We start from the raw sequence: 19,032 nt of genomic DNA, 5'->3' as shown, positions 1-19,032 counted from the left end.
CGATGATTGTAACAGGATCGCTTCTAAATTTCCGGGTACGGTTAACATTATCTCCGTAAAAATAAGGATGTGCTATCCAGTTTGATATAAGACCCTTTGGGTGGCTCGAGAAAACGTGAAATATGGCCCCGGACTTTATACTGTTGGATTTCGGTTGTAAACAGTTTGTTTTTTTGCTTTCTTTTGATCTGTTGGTTACTACGTAGTTATTTTTTAGAGCTGAAACTTTTCTTTAAGAGTGATGTGATGCAACAAATAATGATGCGGAAACATTTGTTAGAAAAAAAATCAAGTTATAATTGTATTATTTTAATTGTAACTGATTAATTATAATCATATATGAATACATATTTTGTTTATGAATGTTATTGCTGATATAAACTGTCTACCAAAACCCGCATTTGTTTATGGGATTCATAAATGAACCTCTTGGACACTGGAACGTTGATGCGAATTCTGGGCTATTTTGTAGTGGACCGATCACTCTTAACCTAGGGAGAGTGTGGTGGTCAATTAAAGGCACTTTTCTTATAAATAAAGGTGATGAGTTAGAACACCATACTCTTGCCATATTTATAAAGAACAGTTGGTCCTCAGTAAACGGTAGTCCTGGCACTTTCTCACTTATGTTTCTATCTCGCTGAAATTTTTTATATGCATAAAATGCTGCTTTTACGCCCATATTGTCACACATGTTTTCATTTAATGTTTTATTCCCATTTGTAACATATAAATCTGCTTCCGGTATATAATATTGCGAGTATTGACGTACGTAACAGTCAGCTTTATCGGCAAACTTAATAGCAGATCTATCGGACCAATATCTTCGAATTAGTCCGTTCCAGTCAAATTTCATCCCTATAACATCAAATCCATGAGCGTATTCATGTCCAATTAAAAACCCAATGCCGCCAAAATTCATTCCAGGTGAATAAAAGTTTTCGAAGAACGGGTCACTTATTACTCCCAATGGTATTTCAATGGATGTTGTAGCCAAATTATGCCATGCATTTACTACCCCAGGACGGAGGAGCCATTCATTCTTGGGTGGGTTTATAAGTTTCAATAGAACAATTTTGTAATTTTCTGTTAGTGATTCCATCATGTTTTCAAAAAAATATTTTCCCATATCAAAATGTCGATAATAAAAATCGAGAAAACTATCCTGTAAAATTTCTTCTGGGAATCCTATCTTATCTTCAATTGATTGCATTTTTCTAAGGACTTGTGATTTTGTTCCGTCTGATAACCATTTTGATTTACTTATCATATCTGTAAAAACAAACCGAACGTATCCTCTGATCTCGTTTACGTATGCGAGAGTTTGATCAGAATCTGTTTGATTTTCTATGAATATTCGACTGGTTACCCAGTCCATCTGTTCAATAACTATATCAGTACAAAAGTCAGACCTTGGTGGTAACGTGGGTTCACTTAATCCGTTGACAGTCGCAATGTATCGAAGGTTTATATATTGTAGAGTTTTACTTATACTTGGTAATAAAGGCTGAATCGCTCGGAATAAAATGTAATTAGCCAAAGTTCTTGTTGATGTTTTAGTAAGAATTGAGCTTAACTGATCGAAGTAGGGAGAAGCCCAAAGGACAACCTTAGTTTGATAGGTTACATGAATATTCGCTACGGATAGAATTTTCCTTAAAAACTGTAGCCAGTCAATTTGCGGATACCTAATTGACATTTCTAGAATACTTATCTTATTATATCGTATATTTACTAGTCTTCTCTCTTCCTCAAATAACATTATGTTTGCTAATGCAGTTTCAAATTCTACAACATCACACATGTCCTTCTTGGCGATGTCAGGATGTGCCCCCAGGGAAACTGCAACATCTACTAAATATTCTTCATAAGCCTTGTTGTACAAGTTATTTCTCCCAAGCCGATAAACCTCCTGGTTTGGTAATCCAGTAAAGTCAAACTGTCCTAATCGAGGCTGGTCTAAATATATCACATATGGACCTTTTTTACCAAAATCCTTTTGCACTGTCACACCAATAATTACACCAGACATCTGGTAATGAAATTGAAAGTCTTTCAAATGTGGTTTTGTTGCCGCTAACATGTCTATATAATCAAAATTCTTATCATCCCATGCTCCTAGCACAGGCAATCCACCCAAGGCAGACAAATATTTAAGGATAGGCTTTACTCCTCGGGATTCTATGGTTTGCTCATCCATGCATGACTGGAAAAGGTGTTTTGCTTTTTTCAGTGGAATTTTGTCACTTTGTTCAACGATACTTTGAAGTTCCGCCTTGACAGCGTCTCTAATTCTATTCCTTGGTCTGCTAAAAGCCCACTGATCTCCGCTTGATGGATTGGTTTCTTTAATATAACCACCACAAGCAAATTTAAAGAAATTATCACACGGGTTCACATTCATATCGATAGATTTGAGAACAGTCTCCGCAACTATTTGTTGCATAGTTGGATTTTGCTGATGATTTTGTTCATGTTGAATCATTTTATTTTTATTGTCCTTTTTAAAAACGGAAAACTGGTTTTCAAAACGTTGCACGCTACCGGATTGTACAAGAGTTTTCCAGCAATGTGATCCCGGTACTTCGGAACGTACATCTGAATTCATGTTTTTGTTACCAAAGTGAACATTTTGTATGGAGTCATAACATCCCACATGTCCACATGCAAAAAGTAAATAAAAAAAATATACAAACATGTTTCCGTTATGATTATGAAACATGCAAGACAAGTAACATTAAACACGGAAATAAAAAATCTGTCAATGTTACACTGACTGAGAAGGTTTTATTATCGTCGATCCATTACAAATCAGACGAGTGTCATGGTATAAAGATATCATATACTCCTTAGTACTAATATATCAAACTTTTTACACAAATAAATGTGTTAACCCTGACTTACATTGTTTGATGGTTTGATTACACCAACGTACATGTGCAGATATCCTTTGGAATTTCAACCAAAAATGAAGAACTTGATCTTTCAATACTGTATTGGATACCTAAACTACATAAGTGTCCTTACAAACAACGGTATATTGCTGGGTCTTCCAAGTGCTCCACGAAACCTCTTTCGAAATTATTAACATCTATTTTATCAGCAATCAAAGACGGGCTTCAAAGTTATTGTGAAACTGCCTATTCTAAAGGGGGCGTGATTCAGATGTGGATACTTAAAAATTCCAAAGATCTTTAAGAGTACATACAATCTAACTCTCTTTCATCTTGTAACAGTATTAAAACATTTGACTTTTTCTACTCTTTACACAAGTATTCCACATTCCAAACTAAGAGACAAATTGAAAGAGTTGGTATTGCTTTGCTTCATAAAAAAGAATGACCAACGTAGATACAAGTATCTTGTCTTAGGGAGGGATAAATCCTACTTTGTAAAGAATCACTCTGATTCAAACAAAAAATTCTCTGAAACTGATATTATCAAGATGCTTGATTTCTTGATTGGCAACATATTTGTTACGTTCGGAGGACGTGTTTTTCAACAGACTGTCGGCATTCCAATGAGAACAAACTGTGCCCCTCTACTTGCCGACTTGCTTCTTTATTATTATTAGGCTGACTTCATGTAGGAACTTCTTAGGAAGAAAGATAAGAAGTTAGCAATATCTTTTAACTCTACTTTCCGCTATATAGATGATGTTCTTTCACTAAATAATTCAAAATTTGGTGACTGTGTGGAACGCATCTATCCCATCGAGCTAGAGATAAAGGATACTACAGATACAGTTAAGTCGGCCTCATATCTTGACTTACATCTAGAAATTGACAATGAGGGTCGGTTGAAAACAAAACTTTACGACAAAAGAGATGATTTCAGCTTTCCAATTGTGAACTTTCCATTTCTAAGTAGCAACATTCCAGCAGCAGCTGCATACGGGGTATATATCTCCCAATTGATACGATATTCCCGTGCTTGCATTTCCTACCTTGATTTTCTTGATAGAGGGTTGCTGCTCACAAGGAAGCTATTAAACCAAGAGTTCCAAATGGTGACGTTGAAATCATCCCTTCGTAAATTTTAGGGACGCCATCACGAGTTGGTTGACCGTTATCCGTTTCACAAATGATATCGGTTATGTTCCTTACGTCGTAACTACAATCCCCTTCCCCTTCATGAATGCGACTTACCGAATTAGACTATTTACCAGATTTGTTATCACATAAGCAATACGACGGGTGCCACATGTGGAGCAGGAACTGCTTACCCTTCCGGAGCACCTGAGATCACCCCTAGTTTTTTGGTGGGGTTCGTGTTGTTTATTCTTTAGTTTTCTATGTTGTGTCATGTGTGCTGTTGTTTGTTTGTCTTTTTCATTTTTAGCCATGGCGTTGTCAGTTTGTTTTAGATTTATGAGTTTGACTGTCCCTTTGGTATCTTTCGTCCCTCTTTTATAATGTTAGTGGCAGTGTTGCGATTGTGGGACAGTTTACGACCTGATTTAGCTTTCAAGATGACATGCGTTACATTTCTATCAAGTAAAATAATTCTAATGTTCCGTTCGATACAACAACAAAAAACACCACATACCACCAGATTGAAGCATATCCATATTTAGCACCTGTCTCCTTCTTTCTTGCCAACAAACATCTGAAAGGAAGCGTTACGCGTATATGAAAGCAATCGTTACTGTTGATCGAATAGGAAAGCAAGCGTTCCGAAATATACACCGTGAGTGGGTGAAAGCAGGAGGGTGCAGCTTTAAAATCTATAACTATGTCGTGTTGTCTGGTGGAGACTGTTTACATTGTCCGCCAGACATTAAAAGTAAAACAGATATTTCAGTAACTCACAACACACTAATGATGAAAGATAATTCTGATCAGTCTGAAAAGAAACTGAATACCATGACTGACTGGTGTGGTTCTGTAAATGTGCCGCATTTAGTATTCAATTTGTCAAGCTTAAACTCCAAAGGATAATTTTATATACAAGTTGGTCGAATCCTCAGAAATATGAATTGAACGCAGGGTAAAGTATTAATATTTCAGAATATCACTGAAACATGTTAGAAGTGGAGGGTTGAGAACTCATAAACATGTTTAACCCCGCCGCATTTTTGCGCCTGTTCCAAGTCAGGAGCCTCTGATCCTTTGTTAGTCTTGTATTATTTTTAATTTTAGTTTCTTGTGCACAATTTGAAGTTTAGTATGGCATTCATTATCACTGAACTAGCATATATTTGTGTAGGGGCCAGCTGAAGGACGCCTCTGGGTGCGAGAATTTCTCGCTGCATTGAAGACCTGTTAGTGACCTTCTGCTGTTGTCTTTTCTATGGTAGGGTTGTTGTCTCTAATAATACCGAAAATTCTGTAAATGAATTCTTGTCTCGACTCGTTGGTCTCAGTCCATTTTTACTGTTCAAAATGAATGTGAACTTTTAATTTCATAATGGGATTTGGCATTAGGCTTTAACTGTTGGAACTTATTTCAACATGCATAGTCATAGACTCCAGAGGTCAAACAGAAATTTCAGAATACTAAGTTACAATTCAAATTTATTGACTCTTCTAATATATGAAACTAATATTTCAGTTGAATATATTACTAAAATTTGTCATAATTTTTAAATCCTCATGATAATCTTCAAAATGTGTAAGGCGCTTAATTGACACAAGAAATGTATCTCTAGAAATGTGTGCTTTTATAAAACAAAATGAAAAATACTCATAATTTATACCATTGTTTGTGTTTTTTTGTGAATTCTCTTTTTTCTCTTATAGCATTGCACCAGGACAGGTTGTACTAGAGGCTGCATCCAAATCCAAATATTTTAACACAGAAATTTTTACAATATATTACTTTGTCCTTTTAAATAAGCACCTGCTCTTGGTGGCTCCTGCATTTGAATTACTACATATTACTCTTATTTATGTGCTTCAGCCACAAGGAGGACTATAATATAGTTATTCTTTTTTAAGTATTAGTTTATGCTTGTGTTGTAAAATGTTTAAATGTTTCAGATTTCTGTGAATAGGCTTGAGTGTGACTGTCCTTTAAGCACCTGCCCTTGTTGACGCCTGCATATGAACAACAATACTATTTTCTCATATGCATCAGCGACGAGGAAGGACTTAACTCGAAGTTTTTTTTCTATAATGGATGAGATGCTGCTTCTGGTGTATGGTCAATAATCACTGAACATACATATACAGGTTTTGATATGTGACTACATGTATTACTAACTCAATTTATATTTCATGTTTTTTGTCAAACGTATTTCTATTTTTATTTTTGTTTATTGTCTATTGCAATTGTGTGATAAAAAAATCAATGTACTAATTATGCCTGTAGTGGGTCCTCTATTGGAAATAACATACATCTTATCTAATCTGATCTTATGGGGGAAAGGGGCTGTTATGTGTGAGAGCGTTTTGAATTTCAGTCCGTCAGAGAAATAATTTGAGAATGAATGCATCGACACAACGTCAGATATTGCTACCATTTAGTGTAACAAAGAAATGACGTTAAATTTGAAACGCGCACTATCTAATTCTTCCTGCTTTTCTTTTTGGATAAAAACTGAAGTTTTCTTACTTTTTGATGTGTATTATTTTTAATGTGTGCATCATTTCGTTTTGTTGAAAGCAGGACATATATATTTAGTGGGGGAGGAACACGCAAATGCAGTTCATGCCGTCCCTAGCATATTACGCTTGTGGCGACGTCAAATTATAATAACGGACAAACTTGCAAGACATTTTCATTAATCCGTATTTTTTATAGATAATCCTGTAATCTGAATGCTATTTGGTGTACTAAATTCAATTTTAAAAGTACTTTTTATTGGTTTAGTTATCAAAGCCGAAAATTAATCTTCACGCAATCAAATCTCTGTTTTTGGTCTGTAAAAGTTTTGTGAAGGCATGAAAGTTTAACTCGGACATTTCCGCAAGACATTGCAAATCTATTGTTTTGAATTGAATATGTAGCTCAATTTATTTTTCAATTCGAATTCTGGAAGCATACACTTAGTACAAAACGATCGTGCTTACAATTTAATGACTTATCTGTCAACATTTTATTTTTGAACTGAAATGTTTCAAGTTTCCAAATTAAATTTCCGATGGGATACTTCTGTACATCATATTCTTTTGAAAATATGTATGCAAATTTTAAATGGAGACAGCCATGTAAACCAATACTGAAATATATCACGTCATAGAATGTTCATGCAAAATGTCGAAGAGTTGCGTGAACCATTTCGCGAATTGTTCGAGTTTTATGTTTCGAGTTTGTTACATGGGACAACGCTAAGTAAACGTTTTTCGGATAATCTGTCTTCCTAAGCCTATGAACATTATATTTTTATTCTTTCTCTGTCATAATGTGAAAATTTAAGAATTAATCTTTATTTTCATGTATAATTTGAAATATTTATTTCACCATTTCTAAAAATCCCCGTCAAATATTTACTTAACGCTATTTTTCGTGGTAGTAGCAATATCTAACGTTGCGTCATCGTAATTCTATTAGTAAAATTGTGCATTCATATGTCATATAATTTGTCAGCTAATTGTCTTTATTTTGTATGCCATAACCATTAAATGTAAATGTGTTTGTGCCAATAAATATTGTCTATTGTCTATAGTGTTGTTGGCTCTGATTCTGACCAATGTAGGCTTAACCCTTCTGATTTCCTGTCATTCTTATTAATAAATCGATGTTCACCTTTTTGTAGGTTTGTAAAAGCGAGGGCATTTAAACTTGTGACCCGATATATAATTAGTTTGTGTCAGCAAAGCGCTTTTTGTAACGTGTGGTTTATTAACAACTGAAGACTTTCCACGATGCAACCAATGTAAACAATAAGAAGAAAACGTGCAAAGACTGCATGACAGTGAACACAGGTAATTAACAGGTAAACATACAATAAAACGTTGTTAATTAATTCAAATATCCAGAGTTAATTGCATCAAATCAAAACAACTAAATAAAACTATATACGAGCATTTGTAGGTGAACTCAGGTAAAAATAAACGTGTGTTTTGCTTGATTAATCAGGGGTATTGTTATTGTTTACATGTCACTGTTGGTTACGCGTGGACGATTGACCAGTTACGACACATCTAAAGAGAAAGATTAATTAAAAAATCAATACTTCCACATGATAAGAAACGACACGTTCGAAAGTCCCAGTAATTCAAGCCAAGTTATTTTAGTGAGAGAAGCGACGGTGAGTACAATTGATATTCTAATGTCATGCTAGTTTAAAATTCTTTTTACTATTTCTCAATATACGTGTATGATCAGCTGATAGTTACATGTATGTATAATCTAATAATAAATAGTTAATATACAAAATAAGCAATGTCAAAAATCTTATTATTGACTATTAAACATCTAAATTTTAAACTGAATATATACAACATTTGACAGCTAAGGGAAGATATAAATTTTCATGGAAAAAACGTATATTTTGATAAGGGAAATATAAGGCTAAAATTCTTTTAAAACAAAAAATATTATAGGTTTTGTATTTTTATGAGTCTTTACCCTCATATACATGTGACTGGGCATATCATAACAATGATACATGTATATTAATCATTGTTCTCAATTTATGACTGTCTATGTATGATGTAAATTTATCAACATACAAAAATTTAACCAGTTACTATATATTTTTCGAAAATGGTGGCAATAGCTCAGCAAAAAAAATAAAGGGAAAAAGGTGGGATGCATCAGTAAAAAAAAATTTTTTTTTTTTTAAAACCCAGACGTCTTCCCAACCAGGTTATAGTTTTAACTAAAATTTGCTGTAATAGCCATTGGGGACTGGAAATTAATTTAATTTTGGTTACATTCATACCATTTTTGATTACAGATTAATACAATGGCTACACAAGAAGAAGTTGAATTACCTAACATGGTAGGAGAAATGAAGCTTGATAGTGGTGTGACAAATGATAGCCCTGTGCTGGAAATCAACTGTAACACATCAAACCCTGACCAGACAGAGGATCAACAGACCACAGACACACAACAAACACTCAACGATCAGAAGAAAAACGGCATCAATAATCCAGTCTTTTCTGAGGAGGGAACAATTGAAGAAACAATTCCCCCTATAACATATGTGGATTTTCTCCCTCAGAAAACTCATGCAGAAATTGCAACTGATCCAACTTTTTCAGATTTTAGGTGAGTCTTTTGATTAAACTGGTCTAAAAATTATAAAAATCTGATAGGGTTCACTATAAACCAAAGAATTATTTAAATCTGAAATAATGTTGAATTCTAGAACACTGATAAGAATTGTATGATGAAATCAAACCAAACAAAGAGGGTTAGCCACTGTGAATTCTTTTATTTTCTTGGGTACCAATTTTTTGTGGTTTGAGGAAAACTAAGTGCTTATTGTTGAAATTTTATTTCATGGATTTGGCAAAGTATTCATACATTCCTTCAGAAAATTTGTAATTAGTTGATCAATTAAATTTGTGGTTCCCCTGTTCCCATGAAATCCAAGAAAATTGGAATCCAACGAATATTAATGAATCCACAATATGTGATTTTGTGGTTTTGCCAAAGTTTGAGTACAACCTGATAGAAAATTTGTAATTGACTGAAAATTTACATTTGTGCAAATAATTATGACGTTTGGTAGGCGTCAAAGCAAAAAGTATAATAGCCTTTTAAGATGTCATAATGATTTAGACTTCTTCATCTATAACAATGAAAATTGGTATCCAATGAATGATAATCAGATAATGAATCCACAATGGTACTTGCTGTTAATTATTAATTTAAGACATAATAACCATGTAAGTAATGGCATCAATATGCTTTTTATCTACAGCTCCATCATAGAACAGGCCAATTCCTGGCTGACACTAAACCCAGAATACAGTTTGTGGAAATGTGAAACAGTGACATTTAAAATAAAGAATGATTTTACTTCTGACCAGGATGACCCTGTGTATATGGAATCAGCATTTGGTCTCAACAGATATTTATCAGGGTTAAGGTAAATATTTATATCAGTATTTTGTCAGTGATTTTTTTGTTAAGGAGAGGTACAAGTACCATTAAACAATTAAGCAATACCCAGACAATTGTAATCTAACACTAGTCTGTATTTTTTTTAGTTTACCTTATTTTGCATGTTCAGTTGACGTGTTTGAGTAAAAAAAATTTTATCTTGAATGCCCACAAATATTCATTTGAAAAGAATTTTAATGTCTACATACTTTTTTTTAATTCACCTATTTTATTTATAAATATCTTTAAACTTAAGAATGAATTAATTGAAAACTGCTACAAATATTTTTTTAGAAGTTAGTTTATTTAACTGTCAAGCTTTGTCATAGCCATAATTTTCTCAGGGAAAAAGGAAATAGTAAAAACTGTTCATTTAAATGAATTCAATGCTTCTATATGGAAAGGGAGATAATCCATCAAGTTTTCTCATCATTGCCTTACTTGAATTATTTCCTGAGTTTTTCATTGCTTTTCAGGTTATGGTTAGTTCCACAAATGAATTCCACTTTACCTGTAGCACAGATAGGTTTTACTACAGCGTTACCAGGGAAACTGGATGAATATAATTATGTTATTGCATCATCTCATAGTACAATTCAAGATTCCATTGAACAGCTCAATAAACAGTTCATTAAGAAACCTTTACCAGGTAAGATCTAGGATATCATTGAACAACTCAATAAACAGTTCATTAAGAAACCATTACCAGGTAAGATCTAGGATATAGTTTTTTTCAAAACTTCATAGTAAAAGTGGTACAGTTTTAGCTGTAAAAGGAGTTCCTATGGGAAATTGCATTGTCAATATTTTACAGAAATGCAACCTAGCTATAACAAACAGAATATCAGCTGAATACAAAGTGAATTCATGTTACTCAGTTTTGAAAACAGATGATTGTTGTTTGTTTAACATCCAGTGGCAAAATGAAAAATATAATTGACTGGAGCAGTATATATTTTTATATTGTGACTGTTATAATGAAGATTACAGAATTAAAGGAGATATTTTCTATTTTCACAAAACTTATATATATACAGTCCGCCAAAAGTTAAGCACCACCTACTTTGATTGCATCAATTTTTTTTCAAATTTAAAAAATCAATTGTTCCTCGAAAAATAGAAAACAATCATATAGCAATTTTGCTAATGTATACCATAAACAAACCACAAATATAATTTTGGTCACTTATGAAGGTTCTATGCATATAGGTTTTTCGTTCATAGAAATAGTGTAAACTACACAATTAAGAAATGGAATTTAAGTTTCACTGTGATTTTATTTTTTTACAACAATTAATCAACCAATAACATTAAAATTTTCTACACATAATCTTTGGTATGTTTTGCAAATTTAATGTCAATATTTGAGTCAATAGCATGTGTAACAACCTCATTTCCGGTAGTTTCATAACACGACCTATCTTTCTCGGTACAAGCCTTCAAAACTTTAGTTGAGGAAATCTGTTGCATTAAACAACAAATGCCACTTTTAAATCGACAAACTTTTGTAAAGGTGAATCTCTGCGATTGAGATTTCCGACAATGGCATCTCAGACATGTTTGATAGGGTTCATGCATGGAGTCAAGGAAGGCCAAAAATTAGTGTAAATGGCTGGTTGCTCTTTGGACTCGGTTAAAATTCTTGCCCTGCGTGGTATAGCGTTGTCATTCAGGTACAAGTGTCTTGACAATGTTGACACAAGTGGGGGATTACTAAAATGACGGACTACAATATGTTAAGGCACCAAATCTCTGTATGTCTGTCCGTTTATGTTACCCTGCAGAATATGCATGTACCCAGCTTATAAGGGTATAAGAAGCAACCCCGTACTGGAACACAACCAGCAATGCATGCAGTCCTTGTGCAAATGTTGTTTTTGGTCATAGGCCGTTTTTTTCTCCTGCGAAATTCGTATTATGGCGTCTTCTGGCAGTAAAGGAAACTGACTCCCATCTGACCAATGAGTGTTTTGTCAGGTTCTTATGTTCAAGCATAGATGTTCATTATCCCATTTAAACCTGACGGTAGAATGCTTGCTTGAAGGTACAGGTCTCTATACACCACGACGTGCTCTTCGTTTGCCTCTTTAAAGTCGACGGACCAATGTACGAACACTTACACGACCACCTGGAGAAACAGTGTATTTATAAACGCACATATGACCTTTGATAAAAGGTTGGTTGACTGCTTTATCGGAGTGCAATCTTTTTGGTCGTAATGAATTTTTTTAGTGTATGTTAAAGGTAATTCATAACACCAAACATTAATATTTTTTTTGCAATAGTTAAAAAAATATTGCCAGTTATATTTCGGTGGTGCTTAACTTTTGGCGGACTGTATATATATTGAGATAACATTTGAATTTATTTTTTAGGTGTAATTTTAAATGTAGAAATGATTGAATTTCATGAGAATGAGTCATCTGGTTCCATGTCGATAGATCCTAACAAGACATACTGGGAAGAAAAGGGAACAGAAAACATGGTGAAAATCTCTGCAGTCCGAGTGTACTTCATCATTGGTAAACCTGAATACGTCAAAATTGGTAAGTTACTTGAAGGGAAAATAGAGAGCCTTATTCTCACTCTGTAGAACACAAGGAAGAAATCGTTGGAAAGAGGAGTAAATGGCCTGCGGTTATATTTTTAAATCACTGACAGTTACACCATACATTAATTTTCCATTGATGGTTAAAAACAAAAGGCTACCCACTTATCATATCCTTTCAATCAATATCTTTTTAACTTGTTCTAGCCCTGAATTATCAAGGAACAATGGCTTGTGACTTTTAGTTGACCCAGTGGTTTCACTAGTGAAGATGAAATAGTTAATGCCCTTAGCCACATCTATTTGTTCTTTATATAGAATAAGGAAATGTGGTATGATTGCCAATGAAACAACTACCAACAAGAAACCAAATGGTGTAAATGTTAGTAACTATAAGTTGATCCCAGTACAGCTTTCAACAATGAGCTTATACTGCAAAGTAATATAGATGACCTTGACATAGCATAATGTATAACAATTCAAGTGAGAAAATAAACAGCCTGTAAACATAAACTACAAATGATTGGAAGTGTCATATTATTGTTGGGTCCATAATTTTCAATTGTTTAAGGATCCTCAGTCTTTTAGATTTTATCCTTATCCTGTTAGTTCAAAATATCAATAATCAAATCTTTCTGTTTATTATTTATTTTGTTTTTTAGGTTATCATGACGAACAACCCAGCATGCAACATGTACCATTTTCTACTGTTGTAAAGTTTGGACCATTCAGAGATGTAGTTACTAAAATGGGATATTGGTTAAAATCTCAAAAGGTATGTGACAGTTGATATATCTTATATATAGGATAAAATATCTTATATGATTTGTTATAAATGAATTTTATTGCAATTTTATAAGAAGCTTGAAAAAAGTAGATCAGTGCATATTGCTTAAATTACAAGTATATGACTGAAAAGTCATACAGTGATAAATAATAAAAAAAGGGGAAAAAATTTATATATACTTTTGTAACTTAAGAAAAAATTAAAAACATATGCTTATAGTGTATTCAGTTAATAATTGGCCTTTGGATAGCATTAATCAATGACCGATCAAAAGCAGCTAATATAATTTAAACAAAAGAAGATGCAGTATGATTGCCAATGAGACAACTTTTCACAAGAGACCAAATGACATAAAAATTAACAACTAATGTCTTTTTGGTTATTTCCAGTATGTTTAGAAACCAGGCCTGGTAATGGATTCTTTCCTGTAATAGAATGCATTTCAAATGATATACATGTACAAAAAGTTTTACAAATGTTGATAAAAGTCATTCTCTTTTAATAATTATCCCCCTTGTACAGATTTATAAATAAAGCAAAATAATACTTTGAGTCCTATTTTTTAACTATCTTTCATGAAATTTTCCTTATTAGCTCAGATATACAAATGTATAAGTAATCTCCTTTTTTTCTTCTTCTTTTTTTTTTTTAAATATACCGGGGTATTGAAGACATATTTTAAAGTCATATTTATAAAATTTCTTTTGTGTTTTAGGGAATAAGAGTTGTAAATTTACAAAGTATTAATGTTGTAGTCAGTTATAGCAGAGATGGTAAGTAGTTTGTTATTCAGATAAAAAGGAGTAGGTTCAGCAAGACCCCTTTTTGGCCCAAAATATAGCAGTTTTACAAAATTGTGAAAATGTAATCTTTTAGCTATTTATTGGAAAGTAAAATGCTTCTGCTACACAAATATGGGCTGTTTTTGACTATACAATGCACATTTATCGGGTACTACCATTATTAAGTCATGCTACATTAACTGAAATCTTCACAATTTTAGCATTTTAGTTAAATTTTAGACGGTTTTCGTCTTAAATGAAAGTGAACGCATTCGTGTTCATTTATAATATTGAAATGTAAGTTGTATTTGATGGTAATACATAACATATATAAAGGTTGAGGATGAACACGGATGCGGCCACTTTCATTTTTGACAAAAACCATTTGAAAAATGCGATTTTTTGCATATTTGATAGATTTTTCATATTTAAGCCTGAATCAGAGCGTTTTTAATGACTTAATCAGTTGAAATCTTTTACATAAACTAATTGAATCAATTGAAATAGACACTTAAGTGTTTAAAAAGTGTTCAAAATAGTTCGTTAGATGAACCTGAAATTTGCGGCCAAAATTTGCCCTTACCGGACCTACTCCTTTAACGAATGCTTAAAAGATTACCAAATTCAAGATTATTTTTTTTACTACATAAAACATGATAGTATTAAAGAAAAAATATTGAGCAAAGAATGTACCCAGAAATGTGTGGCATATATAAATAGACATAAACTCTTTTATTCCTATGAATTAATAAGGGAAATAGAGAATTTAAGGTAGATGCTTATGGGACAACATCAAATGAAATATATAAAGGAAACTTTTTGAAATTTAAAAAAAATAAGTGTAAATCTGACTTTAGAGTAAAATCCTTATATCAGAAGAGAGGAAAAATGTCAGAAACTCTCAAAAACCAAATAATAAGCCTGGTATCACGGATGACTTTTTTTCTGGAATTTATGAAGTGCATAAGAGAAATTAAAGACTTGTCAGTGTTCCATAGCACAAGTAATTGCTAATATTCAAGAAGTTGAAATAAAAAAAACTTCTGAACAAAGGGTAGCCTTTTCAAAAAACATTGATTAAAAATAACAAAGCTTTTAAATATAATGTTTTACAACAATACAGCACTACACAACAAGAAAAAAACTTACATTTAATACTGTGGATTCATTTATTTTCATGTGTAGAGTGGGGTGCGCATAATCGCCGGGGACACAATTTCGCCGTTTTATAATTTTGAGTTGTAAATACTTCAAAATATGGCTGAAATGGAAGAAATATGCCGGTAACTAAGATTTATATAACAAATATGATTTTATTTTAAACTACGACAAAATTGCGGCACTTACCGCAAAGAACAGAAAAACGGATAACGATTTTCGGCCAATTTTCTGAATTTATAACACGATTTCAAAGAAGTATTTCTTAGTAAATCTTTGACAGATTGCCCTAAATTTCAGTTCTGTGCACCTTCAAAATGTCAGCTATTGCCATCTATAATGAAATTGATTTGAAAAATGTTGTTAAAGCTGCAGTTATTTGGGTTTAAATAGATGTATAAAAACGGCGAATATGTGTCCACCATCGACAAAACATCAGGCAATTTCAAACACCCTTTAATCTAACTTTTCAGATGATTATTTTCAAATAAACACGTTTTCAAGCTTAAGATTATTTTGCATTTGAAGTTATCTTCATATAGAAATATCAGTAAACTTCAAAAACATTGAGGCCTGAACATAAACTGTGGAAAACATGGAAAGATATGGCGAAAATGAGCACCCCACTCTACCAATTTTTATAGATAGAGAACACATTGTATTTATGTAGAAAATTAAATTACAGGTTTTGCAAAAGGTTATATAAAAGGATATTGAATTAAAAAAATCTTTGAGCTTGCATCCACTTGTACACTTGAGTTGGTTTTTTTATTAAAGCATTATTTGACAAAATGTGTTTTTTTCTACTTGTAACTAGCAAAAAAGGCAAAATTTAAAAACTGTAGTAAATTTTTTCTTGGTTTTCATGCAATGAGTTACATAAATACCCAGTGCTTTTTTTGTGTATATATATTTTTTTAATATACTAAAGATGTTGAATTGATGATACATAGTGCATAGTACATTTGATGTGTATATTTTTTTTACATGTAAGATGTTGAATTGTAGATACATATTTTAATATGCATTTTATAAATTTTGTAGTTAAAGCTCATTTAGATCCAACACAAAATTGCTCCACTGAAAAGACAGGTATTGAATCTCGTTATGCAAAGGTCTTGAGAGCGTTTTATGTCCAACAGAAATCTGATGAAGTGCCATACTCCTCATTGAATCTGCACACCAGACTTTTTGTACCTGTCTTGAGGGAGGGAAAGCTGTTTGAAAGTGTATCAAAAACCATGCAGAGGACCATTAAATGGCTGGATTATACTAGTAAGTAATATAAAGATATGGAGACAATGTGACAACTATCCACCAAAAATCAAAGGAATGAGATATAAACAACTATATGCCACTGTAAAACCTTCAACAATGATCAAATTCTATCATTCAATAAGCTTTAAAAGACCCCAGCATGACAAAATGAGTAACAATAAAGAAAAAAAAAACAATGCCAGAATCACACAATTGTTTTGACAGAAAATTTTCAGATGTATAGTCAAATCTGGTATTCATTTCATTGAATTCTGTTAATTTCTCTAACAGACCAAAATTATCACAGTATTGCATTATCTACAGTTGGAATTTAATAAATCTGTATTTGATTAAATTTAATTGTATTTATGAAACATTACTAAAAATAACATTCTGTTATCTAGTTTACCAATCACCAATAGCATACAACAACTTCTGATGTTTTAATGAAAATTTTAATTTTCCAGGAGTACCACCATTTTCCGTAGAAACAATACAGTACCAAGTGTACCTAGGTGGAGAATCAGTAGGTAACCTTGAGGACAAGGTAGATAAATCTGTCAGACGTACCAATGGTAGATATCAGCTCAGTACTTTTAGGTTAGTCTATTATAACTTTATAAGAAAGATGTATTATACTCTTTGTGATGGAACTGAGGGGTGAAGTTAATTAATGGACAGACAGTAAATAGTTATCAAAGGTACCAGGATTATAATTTAATATGCCAGATGTGCGTTTCATCTACATAAGATAAATAAGTGACGCTCAGAAAAAAATATTATAAAGCCAAACAAGTACAAAGTTGAAGAGCATTTAGGACCCAAACTTCCAAAAAATTGTGCGAAATACGGCTACACTAATCTATTCCTGGTATAAGAAAATCCTTATTTTTTTTCAAAAATTCAAAGTTTGAAACAGGAAATTTATAAAAATGACCAAATAAGTTTTGTTTTACTGTGTTATCTCAACTAGATATAATAATGTACAACATTATAATGGAACAACATAAACAAAAGATGTAGTGACTTTTATTACAATAACAAAATGAAAACAGCGTTAAAAGTTAAGTTAATGTTTGACGTAAGTAAACTGGCTCTATATCACTGATTTTTCTTGAAAGATAGTCCATTTTCGGTATCATTCATTGTTTTTCATCAATTCTGTATAGTTGCACTGCTTTGTTTTGTTTATTTCAAACTTTGCTGAACTATATAAGAATGACAATCAGTGTTTCCAGTTTATATTTCTCTGAAAATTGGGTAAGGGAATCAAAATATTAAAGAACTTATATATCTCTAACAAACTTTTCTCATAATCATGTGTTTGAAATAGATATTATGAGAATACATTATATGAACTTTGTTTGACTGAACATTTTGTCTTCTTCTTTGTAGAATTTACTTCCCAAGTGAGTTTTCAGAACCACCACCAGAAATAGCACCTGAGGTTGATACTGCTGCAGGCTGGGGATGTGTTATATCATAAAATATGTCATTAGTAAAACCCAAAACGTGTTCTGACTTTACCAATAGTAAAAGAGAGATTATGTGAATTGTATTATTGATGTACACATTGTTCATAGCTTTTGTCAAGAACAGGCAGTAAACCCAAATTAATTATTCAATGAGCATACAGGTTGCTTTGACAAGACCAAATGAAAAAAAAATACATTATTAATTGATGTTTTTTTTAGAATGCAATTACGAAAATTTACCCCACTAAGGATTTGAATTCACATCAAACAAGTTTTATTGTTTAAATTGAATCTTTAAACATTTATGTTTATACAAAGTGAATATATACATTTTTGCATACACTATATTTTTACAATAAGTCAGCCTTTGTTGAAGGGCATTTTTTTTTAAAAGTTTTATAATACAATATTATCTAAGCATAAGTTACATATTTAGTTATTCAAAAGTTTTTTCAGCTTTTCATACTAGGTACAGCAAAAACATGTAACACCATCAATCAATGAATCATTAAGATAAGGTTATCAGTATGATATGTTAAAGAAATCAAAATCGATCTCTTCCAAATCACTTTCATTTTTATATAGTGCTTTGATTCATAAGAAATGTTATTCTTTGTATCTGTTAGTTACTAATTCATTCATGGTACATACAGAATGATATTTAATATGATGACTAAGGTACCACTGAAATGTCTTTTTGTGTGGTCATTTATCTTATATGACAGTCATAAATTACTACATGTATAATCACCTTCCTTTCAGATGTTTCTCTCTAAAATAACACCTCTCAAAAAATAACACATGTTATTTTGAAATGATTCCTCTGGTATGTTTTTCTGGAAAATAAATTCCATTACATGAAACCATTCAATATAAGAAAAAATATAGGGATATTAGTTTTATAAACCATAAAAAGAAAAAGGTTACCCAGGGTAATTATTTCTAGCACTTAGGGGTTAAGATTTTTTTGTATCCTCCTTAATAAAGGTCATTGAATGTATAATGTTCCTAATTTTTTTTTTG

General features: G+C 32.2%; 2 protein-coding genes across 4 annotated transcripts; one reads left to right on the top strand and one right to left on the bottom strand.

Moving 5' to 3' along the window:
• Positions 1 to 293: 293 nt before the first annotated feature.
• On the bottom strand, positions 294 to 2,724 carry LOC139511253 (membrane metallo-endopeptidase-like 1). The gene has a single exon (XM_071297858.1). The coding sequence runs from the start codon at positions 2,720 to 2,722 to the stop codon at positions 386 to 388; it is 2,337 nt and encodes a 778-aa protein (XP_071153959.1). The 5' UTR covers positions 2,723 to 2,724; the 3' UTR covers positions 294 to 385.
• A 5,022-nt stretch (positions 2,725 to 7,746) lies between these two features.
• Positions 7,747 to 18,384, top strand: LOC139511252 (uncharacterized). Of its 3 annotated transcripts, none has more exons than XM_071297856.1 (10): positions 7,747 to 7,868; positions 8,846 to 9,162; positions 9,821 to 9,988; positions 10,479 to 10,651; positions 12,378 to 12,548; positions 13,213 to 13,325; positions 14,053 to 14,110; positions 16,322 to 16,552; positions 17,002 to 17,134; positions 17,930 to 18,383. In XM_071297856.1, exons 2-10 carry the CDS (start codon positions 8,855 to 8,857, stop codon positions 18,018 to 18,020), a joined length of 1,446 nt encoding a protein of 481 aa, XP_071153957.1. In that variant the 5' UTR covers positions 7,747 to 7,868; positions 8,846 to 8,854; the 3' UTR covers positions 18,021 to 18,383. The 3 variants fall into 3 exon arrangements, with proteins under 3 accessions (XP_071153957.1, XP_071153956.1, XP_071153955.1); XM_071297855.1 differs by having other exon boundaries at positions 7,749 to 7,879; XM_071297854.1 differs by lacking the exon at positions 7,747 to 7,868 and adding an exon at positions 7,968 to 8,194 and having other exon boundaries at positions 17,930 to 18,384.
• The last annotated feature ends 648 nt before the right edge of the window (positions 18,385 to 19,032 follow it).

Source organism: Mytilus edulis, chromosome 2 (assembly GCF_963676685.1).
Source record: "Mytilus edulis chromosome 2, xbMytEdul2.2, whole genome shotgun sequence".
NCBI classification, from domain to species: Eukaryota; Metazoa; Mollusca; class Bivalvia; order Mytilida; family Mytilidae; genus Mytilus; species Mytilus edulis.
Note: the sequence above shows the minus strand (reverse complement) of the source record. Positions and strands in the feature narration are given on the sequence as shown.

Bases quoted from the DNA above. Each gene is read 5' to 3' on its own strand.
- LOC139511253 (XM_071297858.1), bottom strand. From the start codon at position 2,722: ATGTTTCATAATCATAACGGAAACATGTTTGTATATTTTTTTTATTTA.
- LOC139511252 (XM_071297854.1), top strand. From the start codon at position 8,126: ATGATAAGAAACGACACGTTCGAAAGTCCCAGTAATTCAAGCCAAGTT. The intron at 9,163-9,820 runs GTGAGTCTTTTG...TTTTATCTACAG, and splicing joins CCAACTTTTTCAGATTTTAG to CTCCATCATAGAACAGGCCA. The intron at 10,652-12,377 runs GTAAGATCTAGG...TTTATTTTTTAG, and splicing joins CATTAAGAAACCTTTACCAG to GTGTAATTTTAAATGTAGAA.